The 19,533-nt window shown below is 47.7% G+C and overlaps 2 protein-coding genes across 13 annotated transcripts in view; both read left to right on the top strand.

Annotated features, from left to right (window-relative positions):
* The window catches only part of PUM1 (pumilio RNA binding family member 1), a 993,892-nt gene that overhangs the window by 297,156 nt on the left and 677,203 nt on the right, over window positions 1-19,533 (top strand). The window lies entirely within an intron of this gene.
* LOC144824922 (fibroblast growth factor-binding protein 1-like) lies at window positions 12,122-13,032 on the top strand (the record flags this gene model as incomplete). The annotated part of the gene is made up of 1 exon (XM_078683882.1): window positions 12,122-13,032. A coding segment is annotated over one exon (408 nt), but the record flags the coding sequence as incomplete, so codon positions are not given.

Raw genomic sequence — 19,533 nt, 5'->3', positions numbered from 1 at the left:
CAACATTGAGAAGAGGTAGGATACCTACTAAAGCACCTGCCAGAACAGTTGCAAAGAAGGGCAAGCCACTTAGTGGAAAAAGGAAAAAACATAGCAAACACATGTTTAATATCAGTCCTAGATGCAGCATAGAAATCAAGCAGGCAGATGATGATCGGCATCACCGAAAGAAGGCACGCATGGCTGCGAATCTCAGGTTTCAAGCCAGAAGTACAAAACAACATACTGAACTCACAGTTCAACTGTTTGGTAGCGTTGTAGACGACAAACTAAACCAATTAGAAAAGGACAATGAGACGGCAAGATCTATGGGCGCCCTACAATTCAGAGGCATGCGTAGAGGCACCCCCTCAAGGAGGCCAGAGGTAACCATCAACCTACAACCTCGCATCAAACAAATCAACAGACTTACCAAGGAGTAAGCCAGGGAGAACAAGGGCAACAGCAGAATTGGCCATACCAGCAAGGAAGACCATCCTTTCGAGGGCGCCCCCAGGAAAGAGTCCTGCCACAAAGAGGAGGACCGCAAACCACAACAAAGTGACCGCATTCCAAGGCTTAAGCACTCTCCAAAAACATCAGTGTGCTCCCAGAAAAACATGTTATGAATTAACAGTTCCTCCAGCATACTACACCAGTAGGAGGCAGGTGAAAATACTTCCTCCTAAAAGGGAGAGCGATCACTTCAGACAAATGGATATTAAAGATAATACAGTATGGTTACTGCATACAGCTAAAGAAGCAAACAAAAGACCAAACAAAAAGATGCATTCAAAAAGAGAATTCTCTCAACTACTCCCAGAGGTGCCAAAGATGCGATAGAACAGGTGCCACACAAAGAAAGCAACAATGGCATTTACTCCACTTACTTTCTAATTCCAAAGGTAGACAGAACATTGCGTCCAATATTAGACCTGAGGTTTCTCAACACATTCATAAAAACTCAAAGATTCAAAATGACAACCCTGCCAGAGGTGATACTTCAGTTGCAAAAAGGAGACATGGCAACCATAGACTTGAAAGAGGCATACTTGCACATTCCCATGTTTTTTTTTATATAACCATTTTTATTAAAGTTAGAGCACAGTCATCATTGCAAGATCATATTACATGTTAAACATATTGAGTTACAGTGCTTCAATATTCACATGCTACTAAATTAGGCGGTTGGGAGTTTACTGTTCTGTTCTTCTGCGCCTCGCCATAGTCTCTGTTGGTGATGTACAAATATCCCCCCAAAAATGCATTCCACCCCCCACTTCCTATCCCATTTCTTGGGGCAACCTCGCAGTTTGTAGACCTCCTTCTCTGCTATCGTGCACCTATCCATCTCTGCCACCCACCCAATCGTTAAAGGCCGTTTATTGGATCCCCTCAGCATTGCTATAGCTCTTTTCACTAGTAGGTACCCCAATGCCACTCACTGTTGTTCAATTTCCGTCTGATCGGTGGCTTCACATATATTCAAGGGTTCCAGCCGTGGTGTCAATTGGAGCTACTTGCCTAGTGTCACTCATTTTTTTGGTTGCGTTGTTCCATAAAGGGCCTACCTTGGGACAGTACTGCCTATCTTGGCCAGGAGTACCCCGGAGAAGTAGGATCCATGTAGGATTTTTAGGTGGATAAGGCGAAAGCGATGATTTATTGCCGTTTCCTAGGGGGACATTAATGCAGCCTGCCAGTCGTCCTGTGGCCCTATGTCTGTCTGCCACTGATCCCGAAGGGTCTGAAAGGAGTCAGGTAAGTTGTTACAGAGCTTACGATATGTGCAGGAGACCGCCTTTGTCAGGAGCGGTTCTGAGATTAGGCGGTCTTCCACAGGGGAAGAATCTGGTAAGGAGGGTATGTCTGGAATATTAGTGAGAAGTGCATGTCTAATCTGCACATATCGAAAGACTTCGCCCGGTGCAAGGACGTGTTTGGTTTGTAGCTCTTTGAAGGTGAGAAGTTTGCTCCTGTCTCCAATATTAGTTATGGTGTCCCATTTATCGAAACCTATATGGTGGCAAAGTAGTCCCAGCCCCTGAGAGGACCAGAGCGGTGTGGCTTTCGTAAGTTTATCAGCCCTTCCCAGGCGCTTGGTGGCCTGGTGCCAGATAGCCACAGTTTGCGACATAGGTCCTAGGGAGCGGCCCCCTCGGACCCTGCTATAGAGGGCTCCTAAATAACCCTCCCGCCCAGTTTGATAGCGCTCTAGATGAAAGGCTGGATTCGACGGGGAGCCATGAATCCAGTGGTTAGTGGCTATTAGTTGTTTGGCCCAATAATATAGACGCAAGTCAGGAAGAGCAATTCCCCCATCGTACCACCCCTTTATCAGTTTTCGGAGGGCAATGCGAGGTGCCCCTCCATCCCATAACAAAGTGCGGATCTCTCCTTCAATAGTAGTAAAATAGGTGTTGGGAATGGGCAGTTTTGGAGCACGTATAAAAATCTAGGAAGTGCAAGCATTTTAAATAGGGCTACCCTTCCCAGGAGAGACAAGGGCAGTGATCCCAAGTGTTTAACGTCATCTTGTAGCCATCGGAGGGGGCCCAAAAGAATCCGATCGTAAAATGTTTTGGGATCAAGTGTAATGTAGATTCCTAAGTATTGGAAACTTCCAGTGGCTACTTCAATTGCATAACCATGCGACAATTTAGGTGAAGGGCATTGTAATACGTATAGTACCGACTTGGACCAATTGATGGTGTACCCCGCATATTTACCAAGGTTAGTAATGACGTTGAGCAGGCTTTTTATTGAGGCCCGTGGGGACGCTAAATAGATCAAAATATCGTCCGCATATACCGCGATTTTATCTTCCTTATCCTCGCTCCATCGCAGTCCACGTATCGAGACATCCCGTCTTATCCAGTGTTCTAGTGGCTCAAGAGTCCACGAGAATTGCAGGGGGGGACAGGGGACATCTCTGTAACGCAAATGTATGTGATGTATGATTGTTTACTCTAACTTGACCCAGCAGTTCAGTGTATAGTAGTGCCACCCACTGTCGGAATCGAGGACCGAAACCAAACCTCGCCAAAACCTCAGAGGTAAGGCCATGCTATCGAATCAAACGCCATGGCGGCATCTAATGACAATATAACCGCGTCTTCCTGTAGATATGACTGCCTGCCAAGGACGTTGTGAACTCCACTATTTAAAGTGGTGTTACGGCCCGGGACGAACCCCGATTGATCGTCCAGGACCAGGGAGGGGAGGACTGCGATCAGGTAAGAAGGCTAAAACATTGGCTTCTGAGATTATTAAGGAAATGGGCCTATATGAGCCAGAATTGGTCGCCAGTTTGCCGGGTTTGTGTATGACTACAATAGATGCTAGCCTTTGATCCAAGGGAAGAAAGCCCTGCTCCAGACTCTCGTCATACTTGTTTTGGAGGTGTGGTGCCACTTTAAGGTCCATTCCCTTGAGGAATTCGATCGGAATCCCGTTTGGCCCCATTGCCTTTCCCGGGTTCATAGCAAATATAGCTATACAGATTTCTTCCGCTGTTATGTCTGCATCCAGGGCTTCCCTATCACTATCTGAGTGTGTGGTAGGGGCATTTCCTCTAGGAGCTGACGTGAATCGTCAGAGGAGGGGGTGGTCTTGGAGGTATATACCGCCTTCAGATGGTCTGCAAATCCTTCCGCCACCTCTCTTGGGTCAGTTACCTGCTTCCCACCCTTGAAAAAGAGCTCAGGGACCCAGCGAGCCACCTGATCCCGCTTTTCCCAGCACGTTCACCAAGCTTGTATACTCTATGGTTTGTACGGCTGAGTCTCGCCGGAGTCTTTTTCCGTGCAAGGGCGTTGTACTCTAGTTACTTGTTCTGGAGATTGTGGGCCGTAGCTTCTGTGGGGGAGGAGTTATGTAATGTTTCTAGTTGAAGCAGGTAACGTTCTAATTGAGTCCGCTGTGGATTTTGATTCTTAATATACCCAATCTTCAATGCTAGTGCGTGCCTCTTAATCACTGCCTTATAGGCCTCCCAAATAGTGTTGGCCGAGTCAACCAGGCCGACATTTCATTAAAATAGTAGTCTGTGTGTTCAGCAAGGTCTTCTTTAATATCTGGGATCGTAAGAAGCCATAGGTTTATGATTGTAGGGCCTCGGGTACAGTGGCGAATAAAAGTAATTTCAACCCTGATGGTCTGATCTACCTCTTGGGAGTCCTTGGGGGTGTTGAATTTGACCTATATATGCAAGGTAAGTGAGAAAATAGTCCATGTGAAACATACTTTTGTAAGCATTGGAGTAGTACGTGAAGTAAGCTGTGGTTGGATTCAATATGCGCCAGATGTCAGTGAGACCCATTGCTTGGGTGAAGTCGGCCATGTGTGTGTTTCGTTGGGGAGATAGTTTCTTAGGGTGTCTGTTGAGCCTCTCGTCCATTATCATATTGAAGTCTCCTCCAAGTATAGGAGTACCCGGGGGAAGATTAGAATTTTGCCCAGGTCCTGCAGGGCTACCTTACCCAGCAAGGGTGGAAGATATACCGATATTACATTTAGTGGTTTACCTTCCCTTGACGCCTCCAATACAGCAAATCTACCCTGTGGGTCTGTCCAGATACGAGTGGGTGTAAGGGTGAGACTTTTGCGTATAAGGATACCCGTGCCTCCGGAGCCCTATGTGAATCCCGCAAGGACCAAAAGCCTGTACCCCCATCTTTTAAGAGCCTTGCAACTATTTCCCATGTGTGTTTCTTGCAATAGTACCAGGTCTGGCACTGCCTCCTAAGGTGTTGTAGGACAATTCCTCTTTTTATCTTACTCCACAATCCATTTACATTTCACGTCATTATTGACAACCTCATGTCCCTTGTGTCTGTCGTGTATGGTAGTAGTGAAGAGCAGATAAGGAATGCGATTTGAACGTTCTTGCCGCACCTAGCATTCCCAAACTTAGAGTTGTCTGGCATAATAGTACTAGCAAAGCCTCTCCCGGCCCATCTCCCTGAGCATGCAGATGACGTTTGCATTCTAGAACATGAACATGAATATGACGAAGTTAGGTTCACTTGGATGGTCTGCATGAAAATAACTATAACATTGAAAATTCCAACTATCCCCCCTTCCCCACCCCTTCCCCCCCTCCCTGCCCCCCTGCCAGTGGAATTGCAACTTGCCACTCCCCAATAAGGCAGAGTGTCTCTCGTCCACCCCGTCATGTGTAGGGTGCCTGGCTAACAACCTCTACCCCCTCCTATGCAACGTAGTATGTTCATGGTATACTTGGGTATTTACATTTTAGTCCAATCCTTAGAAATGTTTCTTTCGTAAAGATGTTAAGTTTCTGAGGCGTAAGCACTGTAAGGGAAGCATTGCTACATTAATATTCTTGGCAGTCCCCCAGGTAGTTACTTTCTGCAGGCCGCAAATTTCAAATTAGAGAGTACAGATGTGACCTGGTGGTGTTGGTGAAGACAAATAAAGCTCAGCAGTCTGGTTTAGAGTTACCCGTCTGGGTCTTCTCCAGAGTGGCGTTCTGTTGACTCCGTAGGAGTATGTTGGTTAGTGTGGAATCCCTTGTTGTTGTTAACATCCGACGGTCTCCCCACTAGACGCCAGCCTTCAAGCCACTCCCAGGCCTCCTCTGGAGACAGAAAAAAACATGATTTCCCCTAGGATTCCACTCGAAGCTTGGCTGGGAACAGCATGGAGTATTTAATATCCTTATCATGTAGGGCCTTCATAACCGCTGTGAAGCTGTGTCTCTGCTCCTGAACTTTGACAGTAAAATCCGAGAAGGTGATATTTGCATTATCAATCTTCACCAGAGGTCCGGCCCGCGCTGGTTGTAGAATGACGACCCTGTCTCGAAAATTGAAGACTCTTGCAATTCTGGGTCGCGGGGGGGGGGGGCAGGCTTTGGACGTCCTTCAGAAACCCTGTGGGCTTGTTCAATGGAAAAATAGCTAGATAGGCGCTTGGGCTTGAGTTTGTTGAGCACCAGGTCCTCCACAAAAAGATCCATGGTCGGTCCTTCCGATCTTTCAGGAACTCTCAGTATACAGATGTTGTTCTGTCTCGCCCTCCCTTCATAGTCCTCTAGGAGCGCCTCCATCCGTTTCTGCTGGCATTGGATCTGGGCTACTTGTTGTAGAGTAGAGGTGTCGGATACAAGAGCTTACTTAGTAGTTTCTACGTCTTTGATCCTAGGGTCCATTATCTTTAGATCTGCTCGTAAGAGTTACCTCTATGTTCACAGAGTCGATACAAGTCTCCAGGGATGTCCGTACGCCTGCTATAGCATCCATGACGTCTTCAAGAGTGAGAGTTTTGTCTGAAGAGTGTGGCTGCGACGTTTTGTGGGATTCTCCTGTCATTGCGTCCGCTTCTTCCCCTTGTTTAGTCCAGGCAAACTTCGCCAACTGTTTTTGGGTCTGGGATTTGAGTCCTTTGTTAGTGGCCATCTTTTGGTATCCAGGAGACAAGGGAACACTTGAGGGACACACCTGTAGTTGCCTACGCGGAGAAAGAGTGCTACCCTCCGCCGACCTGTCGGTGTTCCAGGTGAGTCTGATAGATTGGGAAGAAGTTTACCAGTCTTCTAGCAGCCAGATGGGTCCGTCTCAGAATCAGATCACTTTGTGTGTGGTCTGTGACCAGTGAGGGAAGGTCCTCTGCGCAGCAAACTAGATGTATATATTGAAGGCTGTCCGCTTATAGCGTAGTGCGATCCCCCCCTCAGTTGTGCCAGTTCAAGGGGATCTTTGGGAGATCAAAGATGGCAATGGGCCGGGTTGTTGACATTTAACTGCAGCCGTTGTCTAGGGGGAGGCCAGGAGCTCGTTGCCATGTGTAGTCCCTGGGGCGGCCCTGATCTGGAGAAGTACGCCCAACTTGTGGTGCAGGCGATGGTAGGCCTCAATTTCCAGGGCCGCCCGACGTCCTTGCGCTTCCTCCCTCTGCAGGCGTCACATTTGGGGGATTTCAGATAGGGCGTGTGGCGTAGTGATCCCAGTGTCCGCAGCTCCCAATGCGGTGAATAGGAGCCGCTGGTCTGTCCCCGTCTGCAGTTACTCTTGTCGGCCCAGAGACCGGGAGGAGCAAGTAGCATCCAGTGTCCTCCCGAGTAGGCCTCAAAGCCAGGACCTCGATTTTCACCCAGCCCTTCCCAGTTTTCATCGGGCGGTGGAGGTGTCCGTTGCGCATTTCCACCCTTCCTAGCGCTCAGTCGGCCCACCTCACCTCCAGTCCTGGTTGGCTCCTGGGGGGTGCAGCCGCTACAGGGATGGCTTGGCAATCTCGCAGGAAGGTTGCAAAGCCGGAGACCTCAATTTATCCGGCCAGCCGATCTAGTCTCGACCCTCTGCTGGTTGCAGTCGTGGATTTCGCTCGTCTCCTTCCCTAGCTGTGTTCAAACGTCCCTACTACACCAGCACTGCTTGGAGGTTTGCTGCGTGTACAGCAGCTTTAATTGACAGCAGATTTATCCTTAAGTGCAGCTCTGTTGTGGTCTGCTAGCGCCGTCCGCAACTTCTCCGCAGGCTGCCATTTTGATGTACCCCAGGCGTCCCGAATCGGCAGCTCTCTTCAGCCTCAGTGCAGGCGCAGCTGTATCTTCGAGCAGCGCACGCTTGCTGGATAGGTTTAGGAGGAGATTCCCGAGATGAGAGTGGAATCTGCCTCTTTAGAAACTGAGATATTACGGCGAGAGCTGCAGAGCCCCCTCAAAGAGCGACCATTCCCGACGGCCGCTAGCCACGCCCCCTCTTAAGATTTGTTGTCAACAAAACACATTACCAATTCAAAGTGCTAACATTCAGTCCAAAATGGGCACCAAGATTGTTAAAGTGCCTAGCTGCAGTAGCCTGAGAAGACCAGGAATTCATGTGTACCCGTACCTAGACGACTGGTTAGTACAAGCAAGCTCCTACAGTCTCTGCAAACAGCTATACTACACGTGATAAAGACACTAGTGCAACTCGGATTTTCAATACATTGGGACAAATCCTCACCAGTGCCTAAACAAGAAAGTGTTCTTAGGAGCAGAGATCAATACAATATTAAGGAAAGTGCTGCCAAGCAAGAAGAGAAGATTAGCCCTCCTGATGGAGACCGTGAATACAGTGGGGAAACTACTAGGAATGATTGCTTCATGCATTCATTTGATCCCCAACATCCAACTACACATGAGACCTTTCCAAGAATGGCTTCAAGAGCAATGGTCACAAGCAATAAGGAGTTAGGAAGATCTAGTGGTTGTCACACAGACAGTTGATCAGGAGATAGCATGGTGGAACAAAACAAACATAGCACAAGGAAGACTCTTCACATAACCAACTCAAACTGTGACCATAACAGCAGATGCTTCCCAGATAGGATGGGGAGCGCACATGAACAACCTCAAAGTAAGGGATTTGTGGACACCGCAAGAGGCTGTAAAGCCCATCAATATCCTGGAGTTAAAGGCAGTGTTCCTATCCTTAAAAGCCTTTCAGATAGAGCTCTATGGAGAGAAAGTGTTAATACAAACAGACAACCCAACCACCATGTTTTACATAAACAAGCAAGGAGGAGCACAATCTTTAACACTCTCAACTCTAGCTCAACAACTTTGGAGATGGACAATCCCAAAGAGCATAGACATAATAGCAATACACCTGACAGGTGCGGACAATGTAGAAGCAGACGGACTGAGAAGACAAAGGTCATCATCCCACAAGTGGGAATTGAATCTGTCGGAACTCCACAAGATTTTCAAGAAATTGACCTATTTGCAAGACCCCACGATGTGAAATGCCAACGGTTCACATCCAAGCAACCTTGCAATCAGTCCCTAGGGAATGCGCTATGGATAGACCTGTCAGGGATATTTGCTTACGCTTTTCCCACAATACCACTTCTACACAGTGTGATCAACAAATGCAAGATCAGCCACATGACAATGATTCTCATTGCACCACAGTGGGCCGGAAAAACTTGGTTCTCGGAGATAATGGAGATATCTCAAGGAACAATGCACAAATTACCAAAAAAGGCAGGACTTCCTAACGATGCAAAACGGCAATGTACTTCACCCAGAACCCGAGAGCCTAAGCCTTGCGGCATGGCTCCTGGGGACTTAGAATTTGCACACCTCAAACTGCCGGAAAGCACAATGGCAGTTCTAAGAGAAGTTAGAAAACCAACAAGAAAATGTTACACAGCAAAATGCAGAAGATGGTCTCAATGGTGCCTTAAAGAACATCTTTCTAAAAAAAGATCACAAAGGAAAAAACAGTTCTGAAGTACTTAATACATTTACTACACAGTAAACTAAGCTACACATCATTAAAAGTACACTTAGCAGCAATTGTAGCATATACAAGAGGTGAAACTGGCAAGAGTTTCTTCACTTCTCACATAGTCAGAAGGTTCCTAGGAGCAAAAAGATTCGCACCAGGGGCCAGCACACACATGGAACCTGAATATAGTGCTCGCACAGCTGATGAAATGACCATTTGAACCACTACCAAAGCAACGCCACTAATGCTCACGCTAAAAACAGCCTTTTTAGTAGCAATAATATCTCTACATAGTCAGTGAATTGCAAGCACTAACATTAGAGGAACCCTATTTCCAAATTCATAATTACAGGATTTTCATGAGCACCAATCCACATTTTATGCCAAAGGTAGTATCGAAATTCCACATAAACCAAACTCTACAAATACCAAGTTTCTTACAATAACCAAAGACATAAGCAGAGAAAACATTGCACACTCTGGACGCTATAAGAGCAGTCATGTATTACATTGAAAGAACCAAAGAATACAAGGAACTAAAGCAATTGTTTGTATCTATTGCTAATATTTTATGGGACGACCAGCAACCAAAAACACCATTGCAAGATGAATTGCACAAGCCACACAGTTATGCCACAAATGGGCAGGATAAACATTACAAGGAGCCCTGCGGGCTCACCCAACAAGGAAGAAAGGAGCAACAGTTACGTTTCTAGCAACTACTCCAATTCAAGACATTTGCCTAGCAGCAACATCGTCTTCAGTGCACACGTTCACAAAACATTTCTGTGTGGACCTTCAAATGAATAAAGAAGCACAAATTGGACAAAAGGTTTTACAATATCTATTCACAAACCAGTGCTCCACGACACGACTAGCAAACATTGCAAAATAATAGTTTTTTACCTGTCTGTGTAGTTTTGCAGCTTGAAGAATGTTCTGGCTTCACTATCGAACCCACTCTCCTGAGATGAGACAGAAATTAAAAAAAAGAATAATAGAAAAAAAAGAATCCGAAGATGGCGACTAAAGGTTGGAGCTTCCGGAGAAAGCTTGTCGAAGTCACAGCAGGACACCAAATGGTGGTATGTCGACTCCCACCAAGAAACAAACAAGCATTTACAATGCAATGATTTCGCCTCTGGAAAAGTTTGAGCTATTGGCATTGTAAATGACAAAGTTTGTATTTATGTGTTGGTTTAAGAAATAGAGAAGTAAATGGCATTGTTATTTACATTGCCATTTGCTTAATTTCTCTCAAATGTGAGACTTATTGTATCCTACGGATGAGTTTAGCAGACAGCAATTACTACCACACACACACCTAGAGCCACACACACACAATGCGGCCACACACACACACACACACACTCAGATCTACACACAGACACAGACACCCAGAGAAACACACACACACATACACACCCAGAGTGCCCCCCACACACACACACCTAGAGCCACATACACACACACACACCCAGAGCCACACACATACAGACACACATCCAGAGCCACACAAACACACACCCCGAGAGCCATACACACACTCAAAGTCACACATAGACCAAGAGCTACACACACCTAGAGACACACAAACACACACCCAGAGCCACACAGACATCTAGAGCCACACATACACTTAGAGCCACATACACACACTCAGAGCTAGCCACACATACACACCCATAGCCAGCCACACACACACACACTAAGACTCACACACTCACCCACAGCCACACACACACATACACTCAGAGCCACACACACCCACCCAGAGCCACACACACACCGATAGCCACACACACACCCACCCAGAGCCACACAGACTCACACACCTAGAGCCACAAACACACATGCTGCGCCACATACACACACATTCAGAGCTACACAGACAACCAGAGTCACACACACATACTCAGAGCCACACATACACATACACACACTCGGAGCTAGCCACACACACACACACCTAGAGCCATACACACTCAGAGCTACAAACACACACCTAGAGCCACACACACCAGAGACACACACACACACACCTCTAGAGTCACACACACAGACACACACCCAGAGCCACACACATATACACACCGAGAGCCACACACACATCCAGATCCACACACACATACACACCCAGAGCCACACACACACATACACCCAGAGCCATACAAACACACATACTCAGAGCTACACACTTACACCTAGAGCCGCACACACACACACCCAGAGCTAGCTACACACACACACACCTAGAGACACACACACACACACACACCCAGAGACAGCCACACACATACACACATACTAAGACCCACACATACCCCCAGAGCTACACACACACACACACACACACACCCATAGCCCCCCACACACACACACACACCAGAGCCACACACACCCATAGGCACACACACACTAGAGCCACACACACACACACTCACTCGGAGCCACACAGACACACACATCTAGAGCCACAAACACACACACACACCTAGAGCCACACATACAACCAGAGTCACACACACATACCCAGAGCCACACATACACATACCCCGAGCCAGCCACAAACACACACCTAGAGCCATACACACCCAGAGCTACACATACACTCCGAGCCACACACACACTCAGAGCCACACACACACCAGAGCCACACACACACACCCAGAGCCACACACATATACACACACCCACTGCTTCACACACATACACACCCAGAGCCACACTTACACCTAGAGCAACACAAACACACATACCCAGAGCCACACACACACACCCAGAGCTACACACACACACACACACACCCATAGCCACACACACCAGAGCCACACAAACCCATAGCCACACACACACACACATACACTCAGAGACTCAAGGGAGGGGAGAGCTTCTGATGCGTGTTTGCCTGGAGCTTTTCCTCGTGCCCTCAGTATGCAGCCAACCAGAAGAACTACTGGAAGCAGATCGCGTGCGCTTTGAAGAAACAGAATAACCTGTGTCAAGACCCCAAGGCGGTCTTAAAGTCAAAGGAGTGCAAGAAGGGGCCCAAGAAGGCGCACCTCAGCTTCTCCAGCTCCAGCCTTATAGAATCTGCCTCTGGGAAGGAGAAAGTAATTCACCCCGGTAAAAAGCCCTCCCGCCCTTCGAACGCGACTGCTGAGGTGAAGCAGGACGCTGAGACGAGCAGCAAAGAATGCGTGGAAGACGAGAGCGTCGACCAGAAAAAGGTTGCGGAGGAGTACTGCGGGGAGTCGTGGGGCTCGCTCTGCGCATTCTTCTTCTCCATGGTGCAGGATAAAAAGTGCTGAAGAAGTACTAACTTTTCCATAGGCGCCTGTTGGCCCCTGTGTGACATGTGTGATACTTTCTGCTGCTTGGGTCTCGGTTTTTTTAGACAACTGAATGATGCATTCTGGGACTTGTAATTTCACTTTTAATATCGCATTTATAGACTCAAAATATCCAGCGAGCAAATAATGTAGACTTAAAATCAGGGCAGACATACGATGCCACGTGTGCTATAGGGCGATGTAACAGCTATACTTCTTCACTGGGGAAGTATAATGTGGTTTACTAGCAACTGTGTATTTACTACACAGTACCGTGTGCTATGCGCAGGGTGCTCGATGTAAATACTGTAATTATAAAAACAGAGCTGTGTATTTAAACATCTTTAACAGTCTTGTAAAAAACGTGTTTCTTTTCTATGTTGATATACCGTAAATTTTATTCTGTACATATTTTTTATCTGTGAACACTGGTGCAAAGTGCACAGCCAAATACTTGCTTAGTGTTCTTTGAGCGATTTTAAAACGGAACAAATGTAATACCTTCAGTGCTATGCACTTGTGTAGTGTCTATGATTTTAATTGGTCAATTAGAATAAACGCTTTTGAGACTCTTTGAAATAAATGCATCGGTGCATTCGTCTTTGGGCGTGGGGTATATGTGGAATGTTTAAATGGTAAATTACAAAGCGTTGCGTGGACAAGCGTCACTGGGAGCTCAGTGCTGCATTTTTTAACGAGACCCTGCACGTTGTGATCCGAGCTACCGCGGGCACTTTAGTTTCATTTGAACACCAATTAGGGAGATAGTTGCAGCATTCTCACTGCATGTAGTACACCACGGTTCAAATGAATGGCCTCTGCTTCTCATGCTCACAGGCAGCTCAGCTGAAAGACGGTCTGGTTGACCAATGCCATTTAAAAGCGTACCCGTACTTAAGAGCATTTCTCTCAGAAAAAAACAACAAATTAAATGTAGTGTTCCTAAATGGTAATTACATTCGCCTCGAGGGTAGGGGCAACATAAAAGCCACTCACACTTAACATTGCATTCGCTTTATTAGCATGAGAACCACGAGGAAGAGGTGTGGCGCCGCGGCCAGGGCGACTGACGCTGGAATCTGGGGACCACGGTTCGATCCCCGGCTCCGGCGGCAGGTTAGCCCAGCACCATGTGACTCTGGGCAATAGCTTACTTAATCTTCCCGACGGCCCCCCAGCGCCTAGAGACCCTTACGGGTGATTGTGCGCTTTACAAATGTGGACTTTTACTTATAAAGTCCATTAAGTTTTCTATGAAACGCAATAACAATATGTACCCGCTTGCACTAGGCGCAGTTGCGGACCCCTCACCAGTTAGCACTGTCTCCGGGCGTTCAGCGCGCACTTCTCTCCCACACAGGGTCAAATTGCAGCTTCCGAGTTCCTCACAGCCCTCTGTAGGCAGCCAGGGCTCCATATTTTAGCCCATTTATTGGGGCGGCCACTTCCTTCATAAACCGCACGTTATGCCGTCATGCACCAGCACATATCCTTTTACCACCTCCTTAGTTCTGGTGTCAGGGAGCACCCCACTGACAGGGACCCACTCACACTGGGACATCAACAATTAGCGCCACAGACTGCCTGACGTGGGCGTGGCGAAAACAGACAACAGCAACAAGACACAGAAACACGTGAAACAAACATGAAAAAGACATGAGACAAGGGCAACAAAGACAACACCACGGAGTAACGGAAAACATGGAGAGGACATGACAGCCGACGAAAGCATTCCATTGACGGAAAACAAAGACAACAGCAACGAGACACGGAATCCTCAAATTGTTTTTGCAGATGTTATAGCTACCAAAACCTCATCTTCATAGTCTATAGAATTATAGTTTCAAAGCGAAACCCTTGCAGAACTGTCAAAAACGGTTGTAAATCCTAAGGAAAAAGGAAAGTAATCGAAGCCCCAAAACTTCGCAGTCAAACTTCCCAATGGTTCTCAGAAGGCCTGGCTGCTGCCTATGTAGACTTCAGCGTGGCAACTGCCAGATTCCTCCCAAATCCATCACATAAGAATTGTAATATTGACAAAATGCGATACTCAGTAGGAGGAAAAGATCTCACAGAACACTTTTACAGCACAGTATGCAGAGGACCGCTTGTTTGGCAGGAAATGTATACATGTGAGTGCTTCCGGTTATAAGGGAGACATCCTTATGCCTGTGTGGCTTTCCAATTGCCATCCAGTCATACATGTATGAGGCTCTGCACCCGTGTGCCAATCCCCTGACTCATCCAAACACAGTGTGTGTGTGTGTTTTGTCTATTCCTTCGGCCCCTAGAGATAAAGAGGGAAGTGCTGAAGAGGTACTTGGCCCAGTTGCTGAGGACCCATAGTAAGTCGGGCCCTGGGACATTAGGCGTAAAAGGCCTCGACCCCCATGTTTGGGGCCTGTAGCTCCTGCTTGCCCCCTGGCCCTCTGTAAGGGGTTCCGATGGTCTGATGTTATTCCAGGATTCAGTAAGACCATTAGCACAACCAGTTATCATGACATTACCGCAAACTTAGAGATAATGTGCAAGGACTGTTTCTATATCAAATCCAGAATTATTGATGTCAAATTAGGCCATTGGTATTTAAAACAATTAGAATAGTCATTCACTAATATTTGGTGTATTTTGTCATTCAGACATAGTACTTTGGGGGTCATTTAAGATGTGTAGAACGCCCTAAATAAATCCTGTGAAAAGTGTTGAAAGTGATTTTCAGTGCATTTAACACTATTTTTGCATTAGGAGAAAAGTACTGCATTTTATGCCTATTAGTTTCAAAGCATATCCCTCTGCCCACTACTTTCCTTACTTCTAGGTCAACGCCCCATACCACCGTTTTCTGCTGTTTTACCGACTTCTTTGTCCAGTCCTCGCGTTATCAACCAGGCCTATTTCTCTACTTCTCATTCTGCTCACCACTCACCTTCTCTCTAGTCAGCTTGCCAGCAGCCCCTCCCACCAATTCACACCTTCTTTCATTCTGCCTACGTCTCCTTCTAGTACTGTGCTCGGTGCCCTCGCTACCCTTACTTTAAAACTTCTCAGTGCTGCTCTGCTCATGACTCTTCCACTGCCCAGAATTCTGCCAACCCGTCATCTTACTTTCAATTTCCCTGCATACTCTCTTACTCCTACCACCCACACTACTTACCACTCCTCTCCTATCGTTCTGCCAACTCGACATCTTACTTTTCTGCCCACACGCGCTATATTGGCTCCTGTCTCTCCTGCCACTCGCTTCTCTTCCCTGACCCAACTCTGCCCTATTGCCCTGCCTCTACCCGGGCCTTTCTGCCCCCTGCCTGCGCGATGAGGGCACGGCAGAAGGCCGTGGAGCTTCTGGCCTTATTTGTTGATTATGCGGAAAGAGTTCTTTTCCGGGGTGTTTATCTCCGTTGACGTCTCGTGCTCTCTGAGCCCCCTGGTCCGGGCTGAGGGGAGGGGACAAAGCACCGGGCGGGAGCAGCGGGGCTCCAGGAGATGAATTAGGAGCTATGTCTCCGCCTCGCAGGGCCAGGCGGGGTACATTTCCACACAATAAAAGTCGCTTACTCTGGCTCAAGCAGCGCTTAGTTTTATTTTTAATGGCGCTGCGGATTACCGGTCCCCGAGCAGTCGAGACGCTGGCCTCGGGGATTACTCGCTAATGAGGCCGGGCCCGGAGATGTGTCTCTTTAGCAGAAAGTAATGCGGTGCCTTTTATTCCACTAGATGTTCTCTTCCGTTTTCAGACGGTTTTAAACCCCATTTGCCCGTTTCTATTACTTTTACATCACACTGATTAAATTCACACTGACTGTTTGCGCATATATCTTCTTAATTTTAATATCTACCATCATAAAATCTGTAATGGTGAGATTTCAAATTCCGGCAAGACGAGAACCAGGCGGGGTGCGCGAGGGCAGTAAAAAAAAATCGAGTTAGTGCACGAAGCGGTGGACACAGAAGGTAAAACCGGAGGGGGCGAGAGGGAAGACTAAGGAAGAAAGGAGAGTGGTATGACGGAGAGAACTTGAAAGAACAAGGGGACCCATTCACGCCGCGACGGGGTGACTCCCAGAGGCAGCAATATGCTCACAGTTGGCAAACACAGCTCTGTTTGGACAGCCAGTGGGGCCATCCACTCGGCAAACACCGGCAATCCAGTTAGTCCTCGGCAAAGGGAATCAGACACTGCGTCCACTCCCCGGGCCTCCGGGGACACACCAGCCTGGCCTTCAGCACAACAGCCCCTCTCTTAAGAGCCAAAATCCCCCCAAAAAAGAAGAAACAAGCAACGGAGAGTGAAAGGGGAGGGGGGCGGTAACGGGGAGGGGGGCGGAACGGACATCGGGAGGGGGCGGGAACGGGGCACAGGACAGCGAGGGGGGGGGAGGGCGGGAACGGGGCACAGGACAGCGAGGGGGGGGTGGGCGGGAACGGGGCACAGGACAGCGAGGGGGGGGTGGGCGGGAACGGGGCACAGGACAGCGAGGGGGGGGGCGGGAAGGCAAGGAAATGGAAAAACAAGCTCTCACCCACCTGGACTTCCTCCAACCTCGGTCGGCCGCAGAATGAGAGCAACATGGCGCCGAAAAAAACAAAAAACAACTCCGCCCACCGCCGCATGACTCACAGAGGGAACGCCCAGGGAAAAAATCGAGGGAACGCCCACGAATCTGGTCCGTGAATGACGGACAGATCTCTGTTCCAATGGCTAGCCTCCATTTATGGAGCTAGCCAATGGAATAGAGGGCGTATTCAAGTGCCCTTACTGTGAAGACTACAGATTTCTCTGGAGGCGGAGCTAAGAGCTCCGCCCTCCAGCGAAACCTAAAAAATAAAAGGACAAATACAACAATTTCCGGCCCAACCACTAGATGGCAGAATAATGCACTGCATGTGAATCCAGAAAATTCTTCAAGCTGCAAAGCTACACCGCAGGTAAGAAATTATTCGTTTTGAAGTATAGGAGTAGTAAAAAGAGGTATGGAGATGACGTAAGATGAGAGAGTAGGGAAGAGTCGAGAAGGGGTTATTTTGAGGATCATAGTAGTGGTATGGGGCTTGGGCTGAATGAGGGAGTGGAGGTAGAGGATATGTTGATAGAGGTATAGGACGAAAAATAGGGTAGTGCATCGGAAAGAGTAGTAGAAAGAGGTTTGAGATGAGTCGGAGAGTTGAGGTAGATGGTGTATTGAGTGGTATATGGTGAGAAATAGGGTATTGCATTGGATATGCTGAATTAGTATAAAAGTAATACCTATTTAGATCCATAAGTACATGGAAGGTATATTAATACATAAAGGAAGGTAGTATACGTAGATTACAGATGCATTAAATATAATCCAGCTTTCAAGTGTTGTACTTAAAATTGTGTGTGTGTGTGTGTATATATATATATATATATATATATATATATATGTATATATGTGTGTGTGTATATATATATATATATATATATGTATATATATGTATATACATACACATACACATACACATGCACACACGTAATTCAATAGTATATCTGGACGGTTGTGTCAGCAAGAGGCTTGAGAGACTTGTGGAAGCACGAATTTGAAAATAGTGCTCTGATTGGCCCAGGGAGATTTATTGCTTTGGCCCATTTCTCTCCCATGGGGAACATGCGCTCTATTTGGCTACCATCAACATCAGTGTAATGTTTCCAGCAGCCATTACAGTACTCGGGGACTTAGTACTTTTTGTTTTTAACTTGAGGACAGTGGACTAAAGGGGTAGGGATACCATGCCCCCATCCCTGAGCCACAGGAGAGGGAACAAGAGACACCCCTGGGGCCAAAATAATAATAATTTAAAAAATTGGCAATTTTTGCAGCGATCCCAAAAAACTAAATGGCAGTTAGGGCAACCTTCTTCAGTCATCGACCCCATGGAGCCCAACCATGGGGCTGCATTGTTTATTTAACAGGAGGGGGTGCAGACCTCTTCCCAAAGCCATTATAGGCCCTGGTGTGCCCACCCCGGGGCCTTGTTCCCCTTACCTGCCCATTTTTAGTCAGAGGACTCCATCCCCAGGGACCAAGTAAAACAAATTAGAGGTGGCGGGGGGGGGGGGGGCTGGGCCAAATTATGGCAAAAAAATGTGAGGGCTGCACGCCCCCCCCTTGAGGCATTATTGGCCCCCTGGGACCCAATCCCCCAGGGCCGGCTGAAATGCTACGTCCCGGGAGTCCACCTCCAGAACACAGCAGTTTTCCTGTCCGTACAGGGAAGGAATACTTGTTTGCGCCTGCCTGGCAGGTGCATTTTCAAAACTCCGGCAAAACCAAGAGCAACTGTAGTGCTTGAGATAGGTTTTCCTGCCTGCACTGATACAGACATGCAGAAGATCAAGATGTTGCTCTCACCTTGCGGGTACAGCATAAATAGGTGCTTCCTGCAAGGAAGGGGAGTGATGCTGGTTCCTGCAGCATGCAGTCCGACATCTGGAGTCCTGAGACTCCTTTCAATGAGTGTATGATTTGTTCCCTGGGTGGGCACTAGGCAACCAGCTTTAATTAATGTGGGCCCCAGGGGATTGTCTGTCTCTCTCTCTCTCTCTCTCTCTCTCTCTCTCTCTCTCTCTCTCTCTCTCTCTCTCTCTCTCTCTCTCTCTCACTCTCTCACTCTCTCACTCTCTCACTCTCTCACTCTCTCACTCTCTCACTCTCTCACTCTCTCACTCTCTCACTCTCTCACTCTCTCACTCTCTCACTCTCTCACTCTCTCACTCTCTCACTCTCTCACTCTCTCACTCTCTCACTCTCTCACTCTCTCTCTCTCTCTCTCTCTCTCTCTCTCTCACTCTCTCACTCTCTCTCTCACGCACAGTCACTCTCTCACGCACAGACCCAGTCACTTTCACACACCCAGTCTTTCACACACACCCAGTGTCGCGCGCGCAGAGACCCAGTGTCGCGCGCGCAGAGACCCAGCCCCTTACACAAACCCGCCTGCTCCGACTTGCCCGCCCCCGCCAG

The sequence above is a fragment of the Lissotriton helveticus genome, chromosome 3_1 (genome assembly GCF_964261635.1).
Source record: "Lissotriton helveticus chromosome 3_1, aLisHel1.1, whole genome shotgun sequence".
Lineage (NCBI taxonomy): Eukaryota > Metazoa > Chordata > Amphibia > Caudata > Salamandridae > Lissotriton > Lissotriton helveticus.
The sequence above is the reverse complement of the archived record's forward strand: the minus strand, read 5'-3'. Positions and strand labels throughout refer to the sequence as shown.